The sequence below is a fragment of the Equus przewalskii genome, chromosome 6, assembly GCF_037783145.1.
Source record: "Equus przewalskii isolate Varuska chromosome 6, EquPr2, whole genome shotgun sequence".
Taxonomy (NCBI): domain Eukaryota; kingdom Metazoa; phylum Chordata; class Mammalia; order Perissodactyla; family Equidae; genus Equus; species Equus przewalskii.
The window spans coordinates 1,065,545-1,087,896 of record NC_091836.1 but is presented as its reverse complement, the minus strand read 5'-3'; the positions used below and the strand labels follow the sequence as shown (position 1 = coordinate 1,087,896).

Sequence of the window (22,352 nt, the reverse complement as noted above, 5' to 3'; positions counted from 1 at the left end):
CGGTGGGTGGGGGGGGCTCTGGATGGGCCCTGGGGTTTCCTCCGGGTCGCGCCTCCGTGGAATCTGGATGTGTCCTTCTGTGTCCTGGCGTCTGTCTCTCCCTGCGTGTCCGTCAAGGTGCCTAAAGGTGACAGGACTGACAGCGGTGTGCCGGAGACGGGGGGCGGCTGCAATTTACCCGCATACTTGAGCCGTCCCCTTGGTCTGGACCGGGTGGGAGAGTATGCTCGCCCGGGGGGGCGCTGCAGACCCCCTCCCCAGACGTTAAGGCAGGCAATTCTTGGCACAAGGAACCCTGGCCCCCGGAGGGGCGGCTGGGTTCTCGGCTGAGCGGGGCAGATCCGCCGGCGGGTCGGGGTCGGTCTCGATGTGGGTGGGGGCGCTGCGAACATCCGGCTCCACGTGGGTTTTGGCGACTTTGGAGGGAACGGAGCTCTGGGGCGGGGGAGGGTCCGTGGGAGGACCGGTGGGCAGGAAGCCTCTCCTTGCCTCCCGCTCGGGGTGGGGGCTGGGGGCTGGGGGCTGGCGAAGGAGGGGTTATTCTTAAAATTCCTTTTTTTTTTTTTTTAAATACCCGGATTATATTTCTAGTATGTGCTTCTTGACCCGCTTTGGGGGACGACCCGGTGAGCCCTGGTTTTCCTCGAGGCCCCCCGGGGGCGTCCTGAATAGAGAGGGAGCTGGGGGGCCCCTTTCTGTCGCCCCCTCCCCGCTGGGGAGGATGGAGGGTTTCCTGTGGCCTGGAGGGGGTTGGAGTGGAGGGAGGAGGGGGCCCTGTTTGTGCACTTGGGCTGGGGGGGTGTGCTGCGTCCCCTCCCTGGGTGTGGAGGACCCCGGACTGCAAACCCTCCAGGCGCCCCTCACCCCCTCCCCGGGGCGGGTCTCCGGACCGGCAGGGTAGGGTGGCAGGCGTGGGGGGGCGGCGCCCCGGGCCCGTCGAGGCTGGGAGGGCGCGTGGCCGGGGGTGGGGCGGGGGGCGGGGTCTCAGGCCTTGGAGAAGGTGGCGGCGGCGGCGCCGGCGGGGCCCCCTGGGGCCGCCCCGGGCTCCTCGGCCCAGCGGTTCATGCAGCGGCGCCGCGCGTTCATGAAGAAGTTGCTGACGGTGTTGAGCTCCAGGCCGAGCTGCTGCGAGATGGTCACCTGCATCTCCTTCGACGGCCGCTTGTTCTCCTTGAAGATGGCGATGAGCGTGCGCCGCTGCAGGTCGGTGAACACCAGGCGCTGCTTCTTGGGCTGCAGCGCGCGCTCCTTCTGCTGCTCCTGCTCTTTCCGCTTGCAGGCTGCGGGCGAGGGGCCGCGCGCGGGCAGGCGAGCCCGGGGGGGGGGGGGGGGGGGAACGGACACAACAGCGCCACCGCGCAGCCGGCCGGGAGAAGGCGGCCACCCGAGAAAAGACGGACACAGCCCAAAGCAGAGAGAGAGAAGAGGAGGGGGACACCAGGAAAAAGAGAAATATGGGGGACAGACGGCAGGGGGAGAGGGCCGGACAGACAAGGAGACGGAAATGTCAGCAGGAAGGGCCGCGTGCGAGAGATCAGGAGGCAGCAAGCAGGTGGTTGCGACATCCAGAAAGACAAGGAGAGCGAGGGCAGACAGCGTGTGGGGAGGCAGATGAGGCGGGGTGGGGCGGACAAAGAAGGGGACACAGTATGAGCACATGGCCACAGGCGTGAGTCACCACCCCCTCCCATCCTCCTCCTGCAGGCTAGCCCCCTCCCCAGCCTCATATCCCCAAACCCCTCTCCAACCCAAGGGCCCACGGAGAGGACAGCTGGTGCTGCTGGCCTCCCGACTCCCTTCTGCAGCCCACACCTGGGGGGCGTTGAGGGAAGTGACTGGAAACTCTGCGTGGGGGTTATCTGACTCAGTGTAGACCTGGGTGAGAAGCGGTTAATTAACAGGCTCTTGGGGCAAGTCACAAACCCCAGTAACCTCCCCCTGGAGTGATGGCACAACTGGGTTCTCAGCAGCGAGGGACAGTCCAGGCCTCCTTCTCTGGGCTGTCCTCTGAGGTCTCCCACCACTGGAGGGACCCTGTATCAGGCCGACGTTGGCGTCCGCAGCCTGATTCTGAAATCTGAGCTCCCACCCAAGCCGGCCCCCCAGCGGCGGGCTGAGACCCGGACACGGCTCTCCCACGAGCATCCACAGGGCCCTCTGGAGTGGGGAGGATCCAGGGCCACCTGGCACAAGGAAGGACAAACAGCAGGAGCTCCAGGTGGCGGAGCAGGCCTGGCACCCTCGGTCCGGCTCCTTCCTGCCCCAGCCCCAGATGGGACCCCATCCCTCGAGGCAGCGGAGGCCAGTGGGCAGAAAGGATGGGCCTTATCCGCTGGGGCTGGCGACCTCGGCCCAGGGGCTGGGGGAGGCTGTGTCTTCGGCGTGAATTCTACCAGCGTCTCAATTTCTCATCCACGTACCGCTCAGGGGCTGCGGGTGATGGAGAGCCCGCCCATCCCGCTCCCCGTGAGCCCCCCATGCCACGGTTGCCTCGCCAGAAGTGGTCTGTGGTGCAGGCTCTGCTAGCGGTCCTTGTCTGCCAGCCCTGGTGGCCTGCTGGGACCACACACCGAGCTGGCTCTTTCTGGTTCCGGAACAGTCCGAACCAGATGGCACGCCAGATCGATGCCCACGCACGTCCGCAGGAATCAATGAATGTTCCCTGGGCCGTGGCTCATTTCTCAGGAACAACAGGTTCCCCCGTGTGGACGGACACACCACTTCACTCCCCGTCTCCCTCTCACCCGGAGCTCACCGGCTTCTAATTGGCCGCTTCAGGTTGTATGATTACATGAGGGTGACAGCTGGGGGTTACCGGTCATTTTATAAAAGCCACTAATGGGAGAGAGAGAGAACAAACGAGAAAAGTGGTAGGAGGAGAGGAGGAAGATGAACTCAGAAGAAACGGACCAGTCAGACAAAGTTGCAATTAATATCCTCGGAGGGAGAAGAGAGGACCACTGCATCCATGAAACAAGAACAGGATGCTGTTCAATAAAAAGGACAATTAACCAGCAGGACGATGCTCTAAGGATTTAAACATATAAGAGGGGGAATAAAATTTGGATCGGAACCCAAAGTGAAGCCAATTCCCCTGGAAATGGAACAAAGGAGGTGTAGAGATGGCAAGGGAGGGAAAGATGACAAAGCGAGAGGAGGAGTGAGCAGGTCTGTCATCTGATCAAAAGGCCGTTCAAACTAGAGGAAGAGAGGATCAAATGAATAATGAAAAAAAAAAAAGATCCAAGGCTGAAGGGCACGAGAGTCCAATTTAAAAAAGTCCACGAGGGTTCAGCTCATTGAATGGAGAGAAGACATTGCCCAAGGCTCATCCTCCTGAAATTTGAGAGATTCAGAATAGAGAGGAGATCGTAAAACCTCCCAGAGAGGAGAGCCGGATGACCCACGAAGGACTAAGAAGTGGGGTGGAGAAGACAGTGCAGCAATGCCTTCAAAATTCGGAGGGAAAATTACACTCAGCTAGAATTGTACGCCTGGCCAAACACCAAGCACGAAGGTGGAACAGAGACATAGTCAGACATTCCAGGTCTCAAAAAGTTGACTTCCGTGCACCCTTTCTCAGAAAGCTACCGGAGGACGTGTTCCATCAGAACGAGGAGGTAAATCCAAAAAGGAAGGTGTGGGAGTCAGGAAATGTGATTCAACCCAGGAGAAGGGAAAAGGGGTCCCCCGAGTGATGAGGAGGGGAGAGCCCGGAAGACAGCGGGGACAAAGGCACCAAGGACATGGAAGGCAGCCCCATCCAGATGGGACGGGAAACCAAGGGGTGGGGAATAAGTATGCAAAATCCTATTGAGCTGGTTTTGCATTTTGTTGGGGAATGTGGGAAGAATTTGTGATTGGCAACTATTAACTCCCAGAAAAACAAAGAGTCGAGCAGGAAAGAAAATGGAACCCTAGTTACGTGGCTCAGCTGTGGACGGTATCTACTGAAACCACAATAATGTTAATATTGAATATTATTGAGGCAGGAGGCTGTGTTTGTAGCATTATTGAGAAGCTGACCGCGGGAGAGCGTGTGGTATGGATGCGGAAAGCCCGGGAGGCAAAACCCAGAAGATGAAGCGTGCGCCCGGCAGCCCTTTGTGTACAAAACGGGGGAGCAAGGCCACCTGCTGGTATTTTATCCGAATAAGGAAACGGGAGGACCTGCCTTGACCTCCCACCTCCTCGGAACTCGGCCGCCCTGTGAGGGTCACGGGAGGGGACCAGATCCCCGCCCTTTCAAAGGGAAAGCTGGGTCTCAGGCCTGGAACTCAGCCCCAGGCCTTCACGTTCCAGAGGAGGCCCTTCTTGATCACCTGTTGTAATCTTCAATTCATTCATTTATTCACTCACTTAGCCATTTACTCTCATTCATCAGACATTCACAGTACAGACGGGGATACAAACGCTCCTCAGAAAGCCCCAAAGAGCATCCCATGTATCCCGTCTTTTCATCCTTAGGACAATTCCATAAGGCAGGGATTTCTCTCCTTAGTTAATCGGAGAAGGTAAGCCACTTGCCCGAGGTTGCCCAGCAAGTCCCCGGCAGGCAGCACAGGACGGGAGCCGGGGTGGACTCGGGAGTCCGATGGGGAGGGAGGGAGGCTGTGGGGGTCTCCTCTTTCCCCGCCGCCTCCCCTTCTCCAATCACGTGCCCAGTGGGGGCCCCAGAGGCCGAGTGGGGGAGGGGCCGAGCGAAGCGGAGTCGTGAAGAAACTTCGCGTTTTGTCGATCGCAGCAAAAAGCGGCTCCGTCCCCCCTTCCCGGCGTTCAATCTAATTACAGCTCCTCGCAGCCCGAATCGATCCGGCTCCAGTCGGAGCTGTTTACCGCGAGCAGCTTTTGTCATCGCTTCCATCCCCCACCGCCCCCGGCGCCCCGGCCTGGAGGCGGTATCCGCCGCGGAGGTGTGAGTGCCCGCGGGGGGCAGGCAGCCCGGTCCCCGTCGCCAGCCTCCCCCCCCCCCTCACATCAGCATCCCTCCCTGGGCCCAGGATCGCCCCTCCCAGCCCTGGAGGCCACTGCGGACCGAGCGGAGGGCGACCCGGGGCGGGGCTGGGGGCGGAGCCGCACGGGGAGCCCTGCACTTACCAGCGAACGCCAGCCTCCTGTTGCGCCGCCGCTTCCAAGACGCTCCACGGGGACGCCACTGCGGCTTCCGCCTGCATCGCCTCCTCCACCGTCACCTCCACCACCTGCATCCCTCTACACCCATCACCTTCATCATCCCCTCCTCCGTCTGCCTTACTTCCACTGTCACCTCCTCCACCATCACCTCCTCCACCATCACCTCCTCCACCGTCACCTCCTCCACCGTCACCTCCTCATCATCACCTCCGCTTCCATCACCTTCTCCACCGTCACCTCCTCCACCATCACCTCCTCCACCGTCACCTCCACCACCTGCATCCCTCTACACCCATCACCTTCATCATCCCCTCCTCCTCCGTCTGCCTTACTTCCACTGTCACCTCCTCCATCACCTCCTCCACCGTCACCTCCTCCACCATCACCTCCTCCACCGTCACCTCCACCACCTGCATCCCTCTACACCCATCACCTTCATCATCCCCTCCTCCTCCGTCTGCCTTACTTCCACTGTCACCTCCTCCATCACCTCCTCCACCGTCACCTCCTCCACCATCACCTCCTCCACCGTCACCTCCGCTTCCATCACCTCCTCCACCGTCACCTCCTCCACCGTCACCTCCTCACCATCACCTCTGCCTCCATCACCTCCTCCACCGTCACCTCCTCCACCGTCACCTCCTCACCATTACCTCTGCCTCCATCACCTTCTCCATCATCACCTCCTCCACCGTCACCTCTGCCACCGTCACCTCCTCCATCACCTCTGCCGCCATCACCTCCGCCTCCATCACCTCCTCCACCATCATTTTCTCCACCTGCATCCCTCTCCACCCATCACCTTCATCTTCACCTCCGCCTCCACCATCTGCATCACTACCACCATCACCTCCTCCACCATCACCTCATCCACCATCACCTCTGCCACTGTCACCTCCTCCATCACCTCTGCCACCTTCACCTCCACCTCCATCACCTCTGCCACCATCACCTCCGCCTCCATCACCTCCTCCACCATCATTTCCTCCACCTGCATCCCTCTACACCCATCACCTTCATCTTCACCTCTGCCTCCACCATCTGCATCACTACCACCATCACCTCCTCCCCTGTCACCTCCTCCACCATCACCTCCTCTGCCATCACCTCTGCCTCCATCACCTCCCCCACCATCACCTACACCATGTGCCTCCCTCTACATCCATCACCTTCATCATCACCTCCGCCTCCACCATCTGCATCACTTCCACTGTCACCTCACTTTCACCTTCACCTCCACCACCTCCTCTACTGTCACCTCCTCAACCGTCACCGCCACCACATGCATCCTTCTACATCCATCACTTTCATCGTCACCTCCACCTCCACCATCTGCATCATTCTATCACTTTCACCACCTCCACCATCAGTGTCACTTCTACCTCATCATGTCCTCCACCATCACCTCCATCTCCATCGCCTCCTCCACCATCACCTCCACCACCTACATCCCTTCTACATCCATCACCTTCATCATCACCTCCTCCTCCACCATCTGCATCATTCTACCACATCACCTCCTCCACCATCAGTGTCACTTCTACCTCATCATTCTCTCCACCATCACCTCCACCACCTGCATCATCTCCACCTCCGTCACCTCCCCCATCATCACCTCCTCAACCATCAATATCCCTTTTACCACCATCACCTCCATTACTCCCACCTCCACCACCTGCATCAATTCTACTGCCATCATGTCCTCCTCCATCACCTCCTCCGCCCTCGGTGTCCCTTCTACCGCATCAGCTCCTCCACCATTAGCACCACCTGTAGCCGCATCGCCTCTATCAACAGCCACCCTCACTTCCCTCGCCACACCACCACCACCTCCATTTCTTCATCCCCACTGCCACCACTGCCCACCTCACCCTGTCGCCTTTCTTCGCATCGCCACCACCCCATCTATTCTGTTTCCTTCCCCTCCCCCACTGTCACCTGCACCGGCACCTCCATGATCCTCATCCACACCACCGAGCCCCATCATAGGGTCCACCTCACATGCACCCAGCACGGGGACTCAGCCCCGTGTTCCCTCCCCAGGGCTCCTAGCCTGTTGGGGGGGGATGAGGAATGGCCACCGACCTCACCACCCACCATGGTGACCAGGGCAGCTGGTGGGGGGGGGCTCTGGGATCTAGGAGGAGTCACCCCCTGCAGGGCCTCAATCTCCTCATTCGCAACATTGGGATGCTCTGCCTCCTTCAAACACTCTTCAGCACACACCAGCTGAGGGAGCCCTCCGCGTCACACTCGGCCCCTCCTGCCTCCCTCTGGGCACCTCTTACCACCCCTCACCCGGCTCGCTCCTCCGCTGCCACATGGGTCCCACCTCAGGGCCTTTGCACTGGCTGTCACCTCCACCTACATCACTCTTCCCACGTGTCTTCATGGCTCCCTTGCCTCCTCCTTGTCTTTATTCAAATACTTCCTCTGTGAGGCCTACCTGGACCCCCAAATTAAGACCACCTTCCCCCCACTGTCTTTTTCCCATAGCACTTATGACATTTCGCCCACTCTATCCAGAGGCCCCGCCGGTGAGGGTTTGGGCCCAACTTTCTCTCCCATCCGCCCTCCATGACCCAGGGACTGAGACCCTAAGCCTGAGACCCACCTACTCAGGGAGGCTCTGATCTTAGAGCCGCCGGGTGCCCCACTGCAGCCTGTCTCTCCCCCAGCTCCGTCTTTGGGAGCCAAGGGACACAGAGGGGCTGGGGCTGGCTCCTGGAGGCACCCAAAGGCCCCGGGAGGGCATAGAGGGGATCCAGAAGAGACTGAGACCCCATCCCCCAGTTGGCCCATCTTGCGGCCCCAGGCAAGTGCGCTAATGGGCTCTCTGCAGGGTGCGGCCCGCGCTTCCTGCTGTGACCAGCAGAGGGCAGCTGTCCCCAGCTCAGAGCGCGGCCCCAGGTGGGAGGGGTGGCCCTCTGGTCCACGTCCAGGTGGGGGCAAAGGGAGGGGACCTGGGGGGCTCTCAAGTTCCAGATGAAAAGCTTTTCATTTCAGATCCCCTGCTCATCTCTCCTTCTGCTCCCTGCCTTTCTAGAAAGTTGCTGGGGCCAGCAGGCCACCCTCTGCCACCTGGACCCCTCTGGGGGCCGGGAGGGTGAATCACGGCATCGTCTTGGTCCTCTGAGCCTCGGTTTGCTCAGCTGGAACCTGCTCTTAATCATGGTCTCTGCCTTGCGGGCTGTGGAAAGGGGTTTAGCCAGAAAAGTCCTGAATATGACGGTGGGGCTGGGACAAGGCTCCGAGCTCCCATCTCGGGGGGCCCTAGGAGGAGCTCGGCTCTGGGCCCACTTGCCACAAGGCCGAGAAGTTCCTCCCCCTCCCAGGGCAGGCCTCAAGCGTCCACATCTCTCCTGGAATATTCCTGGAGAGGGGAGGGATGGAGAAACTGAGGTCAGGAGTAAGGAGTTGGGCTGCCCCAGCCAGAGAACTCCTACACATCCCTCAAGACCCAGCAGCAGTGGCCCTTCCCCCCAGGAAGCCCTTCCCCTCACCCATAGCAGAGCCCCGGCTCCCTCCTGTGTGACCCCCAGTCCTGACCTTATGGCACCAGGCCTGGGCCTGAGACCCCCTCTGCTATGGGTCCACAGGAGGCTGCTGGCTGGGTGTGTTTGTCCAATGACTGATGCCCCTGGGGGTGGTGGGGCAGTGAGGGGCGCCCTGCTGGGGGACACCCAGCCGGTCACTGTCCTGGAGGACCATGCAGGACAGTGGGACCCCAGGGAGCGCCCTCAGCAGGGAGCACCCTGTCTGAGGCAGTCAGGGAGCAGCTGGGGCCTCATGGGGGGGGATCAGAGAGAATCAGGTCTGCACGGAGGATGCTGGGCTCACACCTGTCCTCCCCCACCATCTTCTGACAGACACCGGCTCTTTCCCCTCCCCCCTCCTCCTTCCCCTCCCCCCTCCTTCCCCTCCCCCTCCTTCCCTCCTGTCTCCCCCTCCCCCCTCCATCCTCCTCCTGCTTCCCCCGCCCCCCCGTCCCCCCTCCGTCCCGCCTCTTGTTCCCTTTCATCCTCTCCCCCTCCCCATCCCCTCTCCCAGAGGCCCCCTTGTGGTCAGGGCATGTAAGGGGGGGGCGCCCATAGGTCGTGGCCTCTGTCTCCCCACTGGGTCCCACAGGAGGTCAGTGGCTGTGCAGGTGGCCTTGGGTGCTGGGGGGTGGGGGGACGAGTGCCACGGCTGCACCTGTCCTGGACCATCCCTGGCTGGAGCGGGCTGACCACCCAGGTGTCCCTCTGTCCCCCCCTCATTGGGTGTGCTGGGGGGGAGGGGCTGCACAGGTGCCTGGCGGTGGAGGGCGCTGGATGTGGGTGTACGATGTGTGTGGTGCACCTTGCTCCAACGGGGGGAGGGGTCCACACACAGAAAAACCACATGCAGGTAACGGGGACACCTGCAGCTGTGGCAAGAGCCGTCCGTGTGGCAGGCGGGCAAGGTGAGCGGCAGCGTGGGACCTGGACGGCGGTGGAGGGAGAGGCCCTGAGCATATGGCCAGGTCAGCGGGTGTTGGGGGAGCCCCGGGGGCCAGCAGACCTCTGTGGACATCTGTTTGCAGCTGGCTGCGGGCAGGCAGGGGACACACAGAGTGGACATAAGACCAGAGGATGCAGCGTGAAGAACTGAGGGCGTGAGTGACCTGGCGGGGGCGGGGGGGGGTGACAGCGAGTGTGGCTGGCGCCCCAGGGAAGCCACTGCGTCTGAGGGTGGAGGATGCAGCCATGTCCATCCGTCCCCGGGGATGGCCCCTGTCTGCCTGCCTGGCCCTGGGCTGGCCACCCTCTGCCCCCTCGCTGTTCCCAGTCCACGGGGACGCTGGGGCTGGGCTCCACAGGCTGAGTGGCCTTGAGTGCACACTCTCTGGACATCAGATTCCCGGTTTATCAAGTGAACTCAGGGACTCGTGATCCTGATGTCCTTGTCTGTAAGTGGGGGTGATGGTCCCACCACGCAGCGGACATGAGGACCTGTGAAGCAAGCTCCGAATGAACGCCAAAGGGGGACCCTGCAACCCCTTCATCCCTCCTTTCCTTCCTCCATACATTTATCTGGCACCTACTGTGTGCACTGTGTGCGAGGCACTGCTGGGGACAGCCGGGAGCAAGACAGACGCAGCCCCCGACTCCCGGAGCCACATCCGATGTGGAGGACATGTTACTCTCACCGTCACACGGCTCCACGGAAGGTGACGACAACACAACCGGGCTGCTGGCTCCCCTGTCTGATCATCTGACCGTCGGGGGGGATGGAGGTGCACATGGGTGGGTTATTTGTGGGGAAGGACATGAGCCCGGCTGGGGTCCACAAGGCCTCCACTCGGGACAGACCTGGGCGTGGAGGTGGACTGGAGACCGAGCCCGAGTGTCAGGGACAGTCGGGCAGAGTGGTGGGAGCAGCATGGGGAGGGTGAAAACCCATGAAGGCTGGGTTTGACAAGGAAGGACAACAGCTGGACGATGGCCCCAGAACTCGGCGTGGGGGCACCTGAGTGACTGTCTTCGTCCCTCTGTGTCACACTCTCTGTGCAGCTAAGCCACTCTTGTCTGTGTGCCCCCTGCACCGTGCGCCTGTACCCACCCCCTACGGTGTCTGTCCACCTGGGCATGGGGTGTGCGTGTGGGCGCGGGAGCTGGAGCCACTGTCCCCCGCTCCAGCCACCACCTGAGCTCAGCTCCGGCCTCGAGGAGCAGACAATTCAATACGCAGCCTGGCCTCCGGCTGGGATGATGAGCTGTTTCCTTGGCGACAAGTCTCGCCCCACCACCAGCTGCCCGGCCCCAGATGTGGGGAACATTGACGCCCCACCGTCCCTACTGGGCTTGTCCCTACTGGGCTGAGCTGCCCTGAGCATCCCCTGATGGCCTCCCCAGCCCAGAGATGGTGACCGACTTGTCCAAGTTTGCACAGCGAGTCACTCCGAGGGGAGCCCGGAGCACACATGTGGACTCTCTTTATCCACACCCTGCACCACTGAGGGAGCGGGAAAAGGGGTTCCCCGGCGGGGGGGGGGTGCAGAGTCATCTCCTGGGAGGACCCCCGGAGGCCAGAGCAGCCACTCCATGTGTCCCCACTTGCCTCTGACGCCTCTCCACTCGGCCCCTTCTCCCCGTCCCCTGCCCGCCCAGCCCACACCTCCCCTTCCCGCCTCCGAACCACCTTGGCTGGCGCCCAGCCTGCCAGAGAGGCCCAGCCTCCCGCCCTCCCCGGCTCCCCCTGATGGGATTTTAATGGTCGCATTTTCAAATTAGTTCTGAGCCTTTCAAAGTCTTATCAGGGAAATGAGCGTTTCCACAAGGACGCCGGCTGCCCCTCCCGGGGGCCCATCTGGAAGTCCCACCACCTGGGGTTGGGGAACCGGGGTCCAGGGGCCGCTCTCATGCCGGGTCCTTCAGTCACAGAGACGCCCCCTCATCAGGCACCTTCACATGGGGGCAAACCACATTAGCGTGCACGCACATGCACACACACACACACACACACACGCCTGCATGCACGCATACACAGACCTTTTATTTAAAAACAAAATGTTAAGAAGTCACAGCGGCTGGCAGTCGGAAATGGATTTGAAAAAGATGACAGGAAAGGAACCTGTGATAAGAAAAAGAGCAGAGAGGCCAGCGCAGAAAAGGGGGGAGTGACCGGGGACATCAGCGAATGGGAAATTAATCCACAGATGAACTCACGAGCAAAATGGTCCACCCCGGCCGTGTCTACTGCGGCCCGAGGGTGACTGCCCACCGTCTGAAACGGCCTCAACGTCCGCTGGGCTGGGAGGTGGTTGAAGAGAGAGGGAGGTGACCAAAGAGAAGAATACTATGCAGCCCGCAAAAATGACCCCGGGGGGAACTCTCTTTCCCGATGTGGAAGGTCCCCACGACTTCCATCCGGTGCTCGCCATTGTGTGTGTTAGGAAAAGAACGTGGACTCGGGGCCCTGCCCCGTGGCCGAGTGGTTGGGTTTGCACGCTCTGCTGTGGCAGCCCAGGGTTCGGATCCTGGGCACGGACATGGCACCGCTCGTCAGGCCATGTTGAGGTGGCATCCCATATGCCACAACTAGAAGGACCTGCAACTAAGATATACAACTACGTACCAGGGGGGATTTGAGGAGATAAAGCAGAAAAAAAAAAAAAAAGAAGAACGTGGACTCGGAGCTGCTGGATTACGCACAACCTCTCTTTAGGAGGAGAAATAGAAAGTGTGGATTGCAGAAAGGAGGAGAAGGGAGCACGCTCTCTTGTTCCAATTTGCTAAATTTGGAACCTGGCGAATGTGTCAACCGTTTACAAAATAAGACGGCATTTTTTAAGAAGCGGGAACAAAGTTGGGGGGGGGAGAAAGCAGAGGCTTTGGCGACGCTCTGATTGCATGTAGGAGGATCTTTTCCTTTATCCACTCGGTGCTCCCCGCGGGGTGGAGATTCTGGTCTCCATTTGGGGAAACGGAGATGCGCAGGGGGAAGCGACATGCCCAAGGTCACCAGCCTGAGCCGAGGGCCCCGTCCCCCTCAGTCCATCGGGGGACCCCTCGCTCCGACGTCCGCGCTCCTGGCGCTGCGACCCCGCCGCGCGCAGCGAGCGCAGCAAGACCGACGCCGCCCTGGGGCGTCCCGCCGGCAGCGGGGATGTGATTCCGCACCGGGGTGGGATGCGGCTCCCGCTGGGGGCTGCCCTCTCCTGTGGAGCACGCGCCGGGAACCCTGAGGCTCGGAGGCCGCGGGCGTGCGGTGCTGGGCTAGGGTCTCCCCAGACCCGGCCGCGCGCGCCCACGCGCCGCCAGGCCGCAGACCGCGGGTGCACGCTGGATTCATTCGGGTTTGAAGCGAGACGTGCGGAAGGCGGCGGCACCGGCCGGGCTCCGAGGCTGGCTCTCCCGGCACTGCGGGGCGGCATTCGCCTGGCGGGGGGTAAACTGAGGCACTGACATCTCCCCCAGCGCGCGAGCGGTTGCGCAACGGCGCTTGGAGACGCCCGGCGCAAGGTTCCCCATCCACCCACCCTCGTCTAGGTGGGCGGATGCGACCCTCTCCCCATCCCCCAGCGCCAGGAAGGAGGGCCGGGCAGCATCTGCCCGGATCGGAGGAAAAGTGGTCCGGAGGGCCCAGGTGGGAGCGCACGGATGACCCCAGCCGCCAGAGAGGTCAGCGCAGGAGGCCGAGGTCTTCCTGATGCCCCCGCGCCCCCTGCGCCTCGAATCCACCAGACCCGGGCCGAGGGCCGACGCGGGTCCTGCGGCGGAGTCTGCGCGCTTGTCCAAGGTGAACGTGCCCGCCTACACTGTGTCCCTGTGCCGGTATACCCCGTCGTGGACGCCTCTCCCTGCCCCACTCCCTGGCTTTGTGCCCGTGACTCGGTAGGACTGAGCCACCCTCCCCACCCCCACATCTGCCCAAAGGGAAAGAGTCCAACCCCGGTTCCTAGCCCTACCCACGTCTACACCTGTTTGGCAGAGGGGAAACTGAGGCCGCAGGTGTCCCGGGACTGCCTGAGGTCAGGGTATCTCCCAGGCCTCGCCTGGCTCCTGCCCAGCCTCTCCCCTCCCCGACCAGCGCTGCCTTCCTTATTGATCACGGGCCATATTTAATTAAAACCTTGATTCAAACCAGCTTGAGCTCCCGTGGTTAAGCCGGCTCGCGGCTACATCCAGAGACCGGGCTCCAGCACCCGGCCGCGCTCCTGACAGCCGCTCTGGGCAGCCCCAGCTCCCAGCCTTTGTCCTCCAGGCTCCACGAGAGCCAGAGCGCTCTCCCGCGTCCACGCAGGACAGAAAGTCAGGCCATCCTATGCACCTCCTCTACATATTAAGGGCTCTGGGGAGCCATGCGGTGGGGTGCCAGGCAGAGGAGGGACCCGGTCCAAGGTGACCCTAAAAAGCCCCGTCCAGCTTTGGAGGGGGGAGGACACCAGGGGTGGGAGTGGAGCCTGGAGACCCCCAAGAAGGAAGAGGCGGCCAAACTAGAGGAAGTGGGTCACTCAGACTAGAGTGGTGATGGTTGATAGGGATGAAGCAAAAGAAGGAGAGAGAGATCACAGAGGAGAATGGCCAGTTCTTGGTTCGTTCCAGGATTTTAGGCCAAGGGGACTTCAGGATAAAGGAGCCAAAGGCCAGCTCCAGCCTCTCGCCCTGCGACTCGACTGTGAAGTGGGGGTGACCATCCCTGTCGCCCAGGCAGGAAGGGATTATGGGGCTGTGCCAACAATGCTGGGTCCAGGCTCACCCTCAGGGCCGGTGTCCAGGAGGGGGCTGTTCGTCAGGAGAAGCAGGGTGAGGGGGTGATCCTGGTGGCTTGGAGTTAGACGGGAGGAAGCTGGGACCTGGTCCTCACACACCCTCCCCGAGGGTCTCTGGTGGTCCCTGGGGGGGCTCACGTGGACCCGTAAGCCTGTCACCCCTGGAGGAGGCGGAAGGAGAAGCACGGGCTCCCAGCCTCCACTGTCCATTTGCCAGAGGGTCACCCAAGTCACCACTGTCCCAGGCTTCAATCCACTGAGTGCCCCCCCCCCGGCCTTTGTCCCCTCGGGGCCACCTGCCTGGAGTGTCCCCCACTGTTGCAGGAGGTGGGAACCTCAGCATCTGATTTCCTGCAGGAGAAGGCAGGGCGTCTCCTTCCAGGGGACCTGGGGCCTCGTCACCCTGGGCGTGGGGCTTTGGTGAGCACCTGGCTTCGTTCCTGAGCCTCAGCTCGGCCGTAAAGGGGGCACCACACCGGCTGAAAAAGCCGTTCTGGATGATTCCATCTCTCATCCCTGGGGGTTGATCGGAGGAGGGGAGGGCTTCTGGCACCCCAGCCGGCCACTCCCCATCTCAGACCCTGCCCCTCCCTACCCTCCCTCTCTGCATGGGGTGCCCCCAGAATCACTGAACCTGGGCAGGGGGCGGGGGCTGCCCCAACCCGGGTCTTGTGCTCTGGAAGGAGGGGGCTGGTCACCCTGGACGCCGTGCACAGCCCCACATGGCTCTGACCCACACAGCCCCTCACACTTTCCCCCCAGTCTGTGCATCCCCGTGGGGGCCTAGGGTGTCCTCTCCAGACCCCCTCCGTGGTCCCATGGAGCACAGGCTGCTGCAGCTGACCCCAGGTCCCCCCCACCCCCACCCCTGGGCAAGATGAGAAGATGGTGTGTGGAGGTGACCAGGCAACATGGCCTCAGGGTGCAGGTGAGTGTCTGAGGGGGGGAGCTGGGTTGATGAGGATAACTCAGCAAGCACCTGCCAGGTGGCTGGCTCTGTCCCTTTCTCAGATGGGGAAACTGAGGCTCAGATCTCGCCTAGGGTCGTCAGTGACCGACTCCCATTGAGGCCCAGGCTTCCTAGCTCCTCGCTCGAATGTCTTATCCGGGGGCGGGGCGTCTGTAAGAGGCGTGAACCTCCTGTGGTTCCAGGTAAGATTTTTCCAGAAGGCACAGAGGTCTTTGGTGGGGAGGGGGGTGTCTGGAGTGCTTGTGAGGGGATGGATGGCCGTCCCTCCAAGTGAGATGACCAGAGGGGACCCTGTGGGCTGGGTCCCTTCAGCTTCAGGATGCCCCCATGCACCCCCTGTCTGGGATGGTGGCTGCAGAGTAGGGGGAGAGGTGGGGAGGGCCTGTCTCCACGGCGGGGGGGGGGGGGGTTGGCTTGCCTTTTTTTCCCTTTTCATCATCAGCCCCAGCCGCCCGCCACTGTGCTGCCCACCCACCGCCACCCCTGCTGTCGGCCATGCCTGCGCCGCCCCCATCGGCAACTTGGTTCCAGAAATGGCCTCTCCCCCTGCCTCAGTTTCCCCCCCACCCCTCGGGGCTTCTGGGCTCAGGACTCACCAGTGGGTGATGAGGGAGAAAGGGCCCTTCTTTCCATGGCCTCCATCTGATATTTTATTTCATATATATTTTTTTTCTGATCCGTTACAAAAAACTCTTTTCCTCTGGAGTTGCAATTTAAACAATATTTGAGGACGGCCAAAGCTATCGACCGGGTGGCGGTGATGAATTAGAGACGGTAATTCGAATGCATCGACCACCGCCCCCGCCAAGGAGCCCGCCGGCCCCTCCCCCAGCCCCGCTCCCATAATTACTGTTCAAGATGCAGCCCAGGAGGGCTTCAAAGAGGAGGCAGCTGGGGAGCTGCGGCCTGGGGGTGGGTTGGGGCGAGGCCCCCCTGGCAGTGCGGTTGGGGGGCTGCAGGATGGCCTTGCCAGAATCTCAGAATGTCGCACCCAGAACCTGGCTCCCCCAATGCACACACATTTTACAGATGGGTAAACTGAGGCACGCAGCGCAGGCAGGTGTGGGGCCCGGGAGTGGGGAACTCTGATGTCCACCTGGCTAGATTTCTCCAGTGGTTGGAAGAAACAAAGAAATTCTCCCCTCCCGGCTGGGCCCCAGATCCTGGAAGGAGAGAGGAGGGGGGAGCTGGGAGAGACCCAGGCCGGGTAGACCCCACGAGGGGCTGCTGCAGCCCTGGAGGGATGTCTGCGTCCCCCTCTTTCTCTCTCTCTCCTTTAGTCTTTCTTTCTCCATTTCTGTTTTGCCACCCGTCTCTCCGCCGTCTCTCCATTTTCTTTCTCTGTTTTTGTCGCTGTCTCTCCCTGCCTATCTCTGTCTCTCTCCGTCTCTGCGTGTGTGTCCTCCTCTCTCGTGTCCCTTTCTCTCTCCCGGCCCCAGCGCTGGGCGGACACCCCGATGGGCCCGAGCGGGCAGCCCGCGGGCGCGCGGGATGGGGGCGCAGAGCTGGCGGGCGCGCAGGCGGCTTCGCCGGGCGCGGGCGGGGCGCGGGAGGAGGGCACGCGGCGGGTCCCCCGCGGGTTGAGCCGGGCGCCGGGCGAGCGGGTCGGGCACCTGGAGGCACCCTGGGGCCGTCGGGTGCGTGCGGGGCGGCGCGCTCGGGAGGGGGATGCGCCCCGCCGCCCCCTAACCGCCGCGATTTGCCGCCACTTAACCGCTTTTCATTTGCGCAGCGACCGGAACTAAAGGCCTCTGAGGCCGGCGCCTAATTACCCCGCGACCCTCGGCCGGCCGCCTCTCCCATCCCAGGCCAGCCCGCGGTGTGGACGCGCCCGAGCTGCAGCGGCGGCCCAGGAGGGTCGGCGGGGTCAGGGCGTGGGCAGCATCCCGGCTCACCGTCCCCAGGACCTCGGCGCGTGCCAAGCCCTCCGCTCACCCCTGCGCTTCCCCGGGGGAGGCACTGAGGCGGCCACTATTCCGACTCGCATTTCCCAAAGTGGGAAACCGAGGCTCCTTAGAGCCGCAGAAGTCAGGGATGTGGGGAGGGGGGACGCAAACTCGGCCTCAGTTTCCCCACCTATAATTCCACCGGCATCCAGAAGGGAAGCCCAACCACGGGAGTCCAGGCACCCTACGCAGCTGCGCTGGGATACTCACCATGGGGACCTCTCTCCTGTGGCTTGTCCTTCTGTCACACCCTGACCTATCTTTTGGGTGAGAAATGTGCGATTCAAATGCCACTGAAGGGGCACATTGGATACATAACATGACCGTGAGAGAAATGGAAAGCGGTGTGTTTTTTGGGGTACACCCATACTGGACACACTGTCCCCAGAAATATGTGCATGGGGTGGGGGGAGGAGGTGGACGATGGTCACGATGGTGAGAGGTCAAAGGCCACATGTTGCTGAGTCTGACGAATAGATGCCACTTATTACCGAAGGCCCTGCGGCCGGAGGTCCCCCACTTTGCACGCGGCAGGCCGGGGCTGTGGGCTGATAGGACCGCGTGTCCCCTCAGCACAGCCGTGTCCTTGCGTGTGTCACGGGGAGCAGGACAGAGCGGGGCCTGCCCTTACACAAGACCGTCCCGGTTCCTGCTGCCATTCCTAACATGTCACAAGGGCCTCCCTCCGTGCTCGGTCACCTGCCACGTGCGGAGGGGAATTTATTTCCCTGTTCCCAAAGTGGGGAATCTAGGAAGCCCATAGGAGGCTCAGCCAGTCTCTCACTCTGCAGAAGGGGGAAACTGAGGCTTCCATGCGAGTGCAGAATCCCTCTGTTGTCCAGTATGCCTGGGGGTGGGGGGTGTGAGGAGAGGAAAGAATACAGGAGCCCTCCAGGTCCCCCAGCCGGCACCCCGTCTTCCCCAGCCCCCTGCCTGCGTCCCTGCCCCCTGCTCCCCGGCGCCTGGGCTGAGCCCCAGCGCACTCCGTCCGCTCCACTCACCCCTGTGCGCAGAGAAGCGATCGATCAGGAGCCCGCCGCAGCTATTGTCCCCGCGGCTGGGGCGGCTGCAGCCCCCTCCCCAGTTCATGAGGGAAAGACCCCCCCCCACCTGAGCCACGCCTCCCACAGCAACAGCGCCGGGGGCTCTCCAGCACCCCGTACCCACCCAGAAGAGGGGGGCCTGACCAGGCCGCCTTGCTGGGGGCAAGTGTGGACCCAGCTGTTGTCAGCTGGGAGGTAGGAGGAAGCAGGGTCCCCAGGGGGTGGGGGGTTGAGTGTCAGTGTGAGAGAGACAGACAGAGACAGAGAGACAGAAAGAGAGAGCCACAGAAAGAGAAGAATGAGGAGGAACAGGAGAAAAACGGAAAGCAAGAGAAAAATAAATAGATGTCAGTTTGCCCCGACAGAGAGAGAAGAGGGAAACAACGGAGAAGCCAGGCCGCAGGGGCGCGCGCGCCCGAGCCAGGACCAAATGCGCGGGGCGGGCGGGCGGGCAGCCGGGGTGTGAAGGCCTCCGGGCCGCGCGGGCCGAGGGTCCCCCCGGGCCGCCCCGCCCCCCACCCGTTCTCGGTGACCTTTGCTGGCGGCCGGAGAGGGGGAGGGGGCTATCGATCGCGGAGGCCGAGCTACAAAGAAGCGCGCCCTGGGGCCGGGGGGGCTGAGCGCGGGCCCGGCCCTGGCTGCCACGGCGCCGGCGCCCGGTGCACGGTCCCGGCTCTCTGCCCCGGGGCTGGAGGCGCAGCGCGGGCCTGTTCGGGAGGAGGAGAGTGGCACCCCGCGCTGACAGCAGCGGCGCGTCTGGGGCGCAGCACCTCCACCCCACACACACCACACACACAATGAGCGACCCTGCAGGCTGCTTCTGGGGGATCCTCCCAGCGGTCTAAAAGGACCCAGGGACTCCCTCTCCCTTCCAGAGGGACTGGGGAGGGGGGCTATGGGGGAAGGTGGTACAATTCCTTTCTCCCACTTGGCGACGTACAGATGCACAGGGACTCAGATCACGCCGAAGGCTCCTGCAAGGAGTCCTAAGCCGGCTGCCGGGGCGCGCGGCCGCGGCATGGGGAGGGGGCCGGGGCGCCCCGCTAGCACCCTGCCGGGTGCTTGGGAGCCCCAAGCCGGAGCCCCTGGGTCGGGCGGTGTGCGCCGCGCTCCTACCTGCGAGGCGCAGCGCCGACATGCGCTGGAACTCGGGCTCCTGTAGCCACTTCCACATCCTGCGAAAGGTCTCGCGGCCCGACTTGAGCTTGCTCCACGGCTTGGGGTTGCGCAGCAGGTCGGAGAGCGTGCCCTGAGAGCGGCACAGGATGCGCTGAGCGAAGATAGCCTGCGGGATGCTGTAGCGTTTCAGCTCCGCGGTGATGCGCTGCGCCACCTCCTTCGTGTTGATCTCCTCCGCCGCCGCGCCCGCCCCGGGGCCGCCGCCACCTGCGCCCGGGCCGCCGCCGCCCGCGTGCGGCCCGTGCGCCCCGGCCGCCGCCAGCCCGCCCAGCGGCGCCAGCAGCCCCGCGGTGCCCCCGCCGCCCGCGCTGCCGCCGCCGCCGCCGCCGCCTCCGGGCAGCCCGCGGGCCAGCGCGTCCTCGGCGCGCCCCAGCAGCGCGGCGTGCGGCTCGAAGGCTGCGGGCGGCAGCAGCTTGTCCCCGGCCAGGTGACCCGGCGTGCCATAGGCGGCCAGCGGCGGAGGCGGCGGCGGCGGCGGGGGCTGCGGGGCACCGTGCAGCGCGGGCGGCAGCGTGTTCGGCAGCGGCGACAGCGGCGACCCCATGGCGGGCAGCTCCTTGCCATAGGGCCCGTAGAGGTGGCCCACGGAGGCCAGCGCTGCGCGCTCGTCGCGCATGAGGGTGAAGCTGCCGCTCACGCTGGCCGCCAAGCGCTGAGGCGGGGGCGGCGGGGGCGGCGCGGCCGCCGGATGCGGGTGCGCGTGGGGGTGGCCGCCGTGCGCCCCGGCCACGGCCGCGGCCGCCGCGTGCTGGTGGAACTTGTCGGCCACGGCGGCGAGGGGCGGCAGGTGCTGCAGGGGCGTGAGCGTCGTGTAGGTGCCGCCCAGGCCGGGCGCCTCGCAGGCCATGCCCATGGCCGGGTGCAGCGGGCCCGCCAGCTCCCCGCGGAAGTCGGCGCCGCCGGCCGCGCCGCCCGCGCTGCCCGCGCCCCCGGCGCCTCCGCCGCCGCCGCCGCCGTCCAGCAGGCTCGCCATGCCGGCCACCAGGCCCGGGCGCCCGGGCGCCACCAGGCCGCGGTGCTGCGCCGCCGCCGAGCGCGCGTGGCCCGGGCTCAGCAGCTCGCCCGCCTGCGCGTGGGCCACGCCGTGCAGACCCCCCAGGCTCTCCAGGCTGAGCTCCATGCTCGGCCGCCGCGCGCGGGCCCCTCGCCGGCTCGGCCACCCGCCCGCCGCGCGCGCTCCTCGGCGCCGGCCCGGCGCGCTCAAGGCCGCCGCATGGCCCCCGCCCGCTCCCCGGTGGCTGCGCGCGAGGCTGCCCGGCTGCGCGGCGCACGGCCCGGCCCGGCTGCGAGCGCGGCCACTAGGATGTGGCGGGGGAGCGGCCGCCGGCGCCCGGGCCCGGGTCTGACGTCAGCGCCCCCGCCCACCCGCTCCCCTCGCCGCCGCCTCTCGTCGCCTCACTCTCCGCCTTCCCCGGCCCCCTCGAGCGCCAGGCAGGCCAGAGTGGGCCAGACTCGGGGCTTCTGGGGTCCCCTGCCTCTGCGCCCGCCCGCGCCCCCCCGGGGGCCGGCAGTACCTGGGGACGATGGCCGGGGGTCCGAGGACAGATTCCCCAAGGTGGGACTGGGGGCATTGTCTCTGCGTCTCTGATTCCGTGTCTCTCCCCAGAGGGTCACCAAGGTTACTTTCCTGCCTGGCGCCCCTGAGTCCATCTCTAGGGAATGCGTGCGAGTGTGTCTGCGTGGGGACGTGTGACCTACGTGTTCCCCCCCAAGGCCCGAACACAGACCCAGGGAGGGGGATCCTGCAAGCTCAGCTCCCTCTATGTGAGCATAGCGCGAAGTCACAGCCCCTCTCACGACCTTTCTGGGGGGAAGTGGTGCACAAACGGGGGGGGTCCTCAACTGGGTTGGGGCCTGTTTGCCCCATGTGTCTGAGTCTACTCCCATGTGTGGGCACCAGGGCCTCAGTTTCCCCAGCCGTACAATGAAGCACCTGGCTTCAGGGGTGCCAAAGGCCCCTCCCAGTTCCAGGTCCTTCTAGTTTCCTCCATCTCCAGCTTGGGAGCAGCTTACGGTGACCTTTAAAGAACCCCATGTCCCCCTCCAGAGCAGGCAGGCCGAGGACACATCCTCTCTGCTTCTGAGAGGCCCTGCTTCCATACACACACACACACACCCCCACACACCCTCTCACACACTCACACACACATCTCCATTTCTCTTTTGGGTGTGGGAGCGAAGGTGCTCATTTTCCTCACCACCTGGAGACAGGCGAGGACCAGGGACCCCTGGCAACTGGGATAAATGGGGGGGGGGCCTCCCACACTCAGAGAGACCCCTGGTCGTCCCTCCAGTGGGGTGAGATAAAGTCAGGGAGGGGGCTCCGGAGCGGCCAGGCCGGACCCCAAAGGGTGCGGCCCTTGAAAGGCCAGAGGGTGCAGTGGGGAGGGAAGCCCCAAATCAGGCCGCCCCCTCGCTCCTTCCCCATTACATGTGCCCCGGGCTAACCTTTGCCCATTTTCCAGAACAGTAGAGAGAGTGTCGAGCTATCAAGGCCTCTGCTGGAGCCTCAGGCACCCCCATCTCAGCGGGGAGGACCCGAAAGACCCTTTTGGGGAGCCATACTCCCTCCCCGCAAACCTTCTGGGTGGCTCCCTCTCCACCGCCACCCGCCCAGGCCCTGTCAATGTGGTTCCATATTGGGGATTTGATTCTCCAAACTGCAACTCTGTGCCAGGGCCCTTCTGTGCCTCAGTTTCCCCTTCTCTGATGGGGAGGAGAGGGCCTTGCTGTCTGTCCAGCTGCACGCCTGTGCTGACCCCCACAGCAGGGGCCAGAGGGCCGCAGTCTCTGAGTGTGAGGGAGGTGGGGAGCCTGGAGGACCGGACCCCCACCTCAGGGGGACC

General features: G+C 63.6%; 1 protein-coding gene across 1 annotated transcript; it reads right to left on the bottom strand.

The window, feature by feature from the left end:
- Nucleotides 1-984: 984 nt before the first annotated feature.
- ONECUT3 (one cut homeobox 3) lies at nt 985-20,626 on the bottom strand. Its single transcript, XM_070622390.1, has 2 exons — nt 19,444-20,626; nt 985-1,280 (listed from the first exon to the last, which is right to left on the bottom strand). The coding sequence occupies exons 1-2, from the start codon at nt 20,624-20,626 to the stop codon at nt 985-987; spliced, it is 1,479 nt and encodes a 492-aa protein (XP_070478491.1).
- Nucleotides 20,627-22,352: the final 1,726 nt, after the last annotated feature.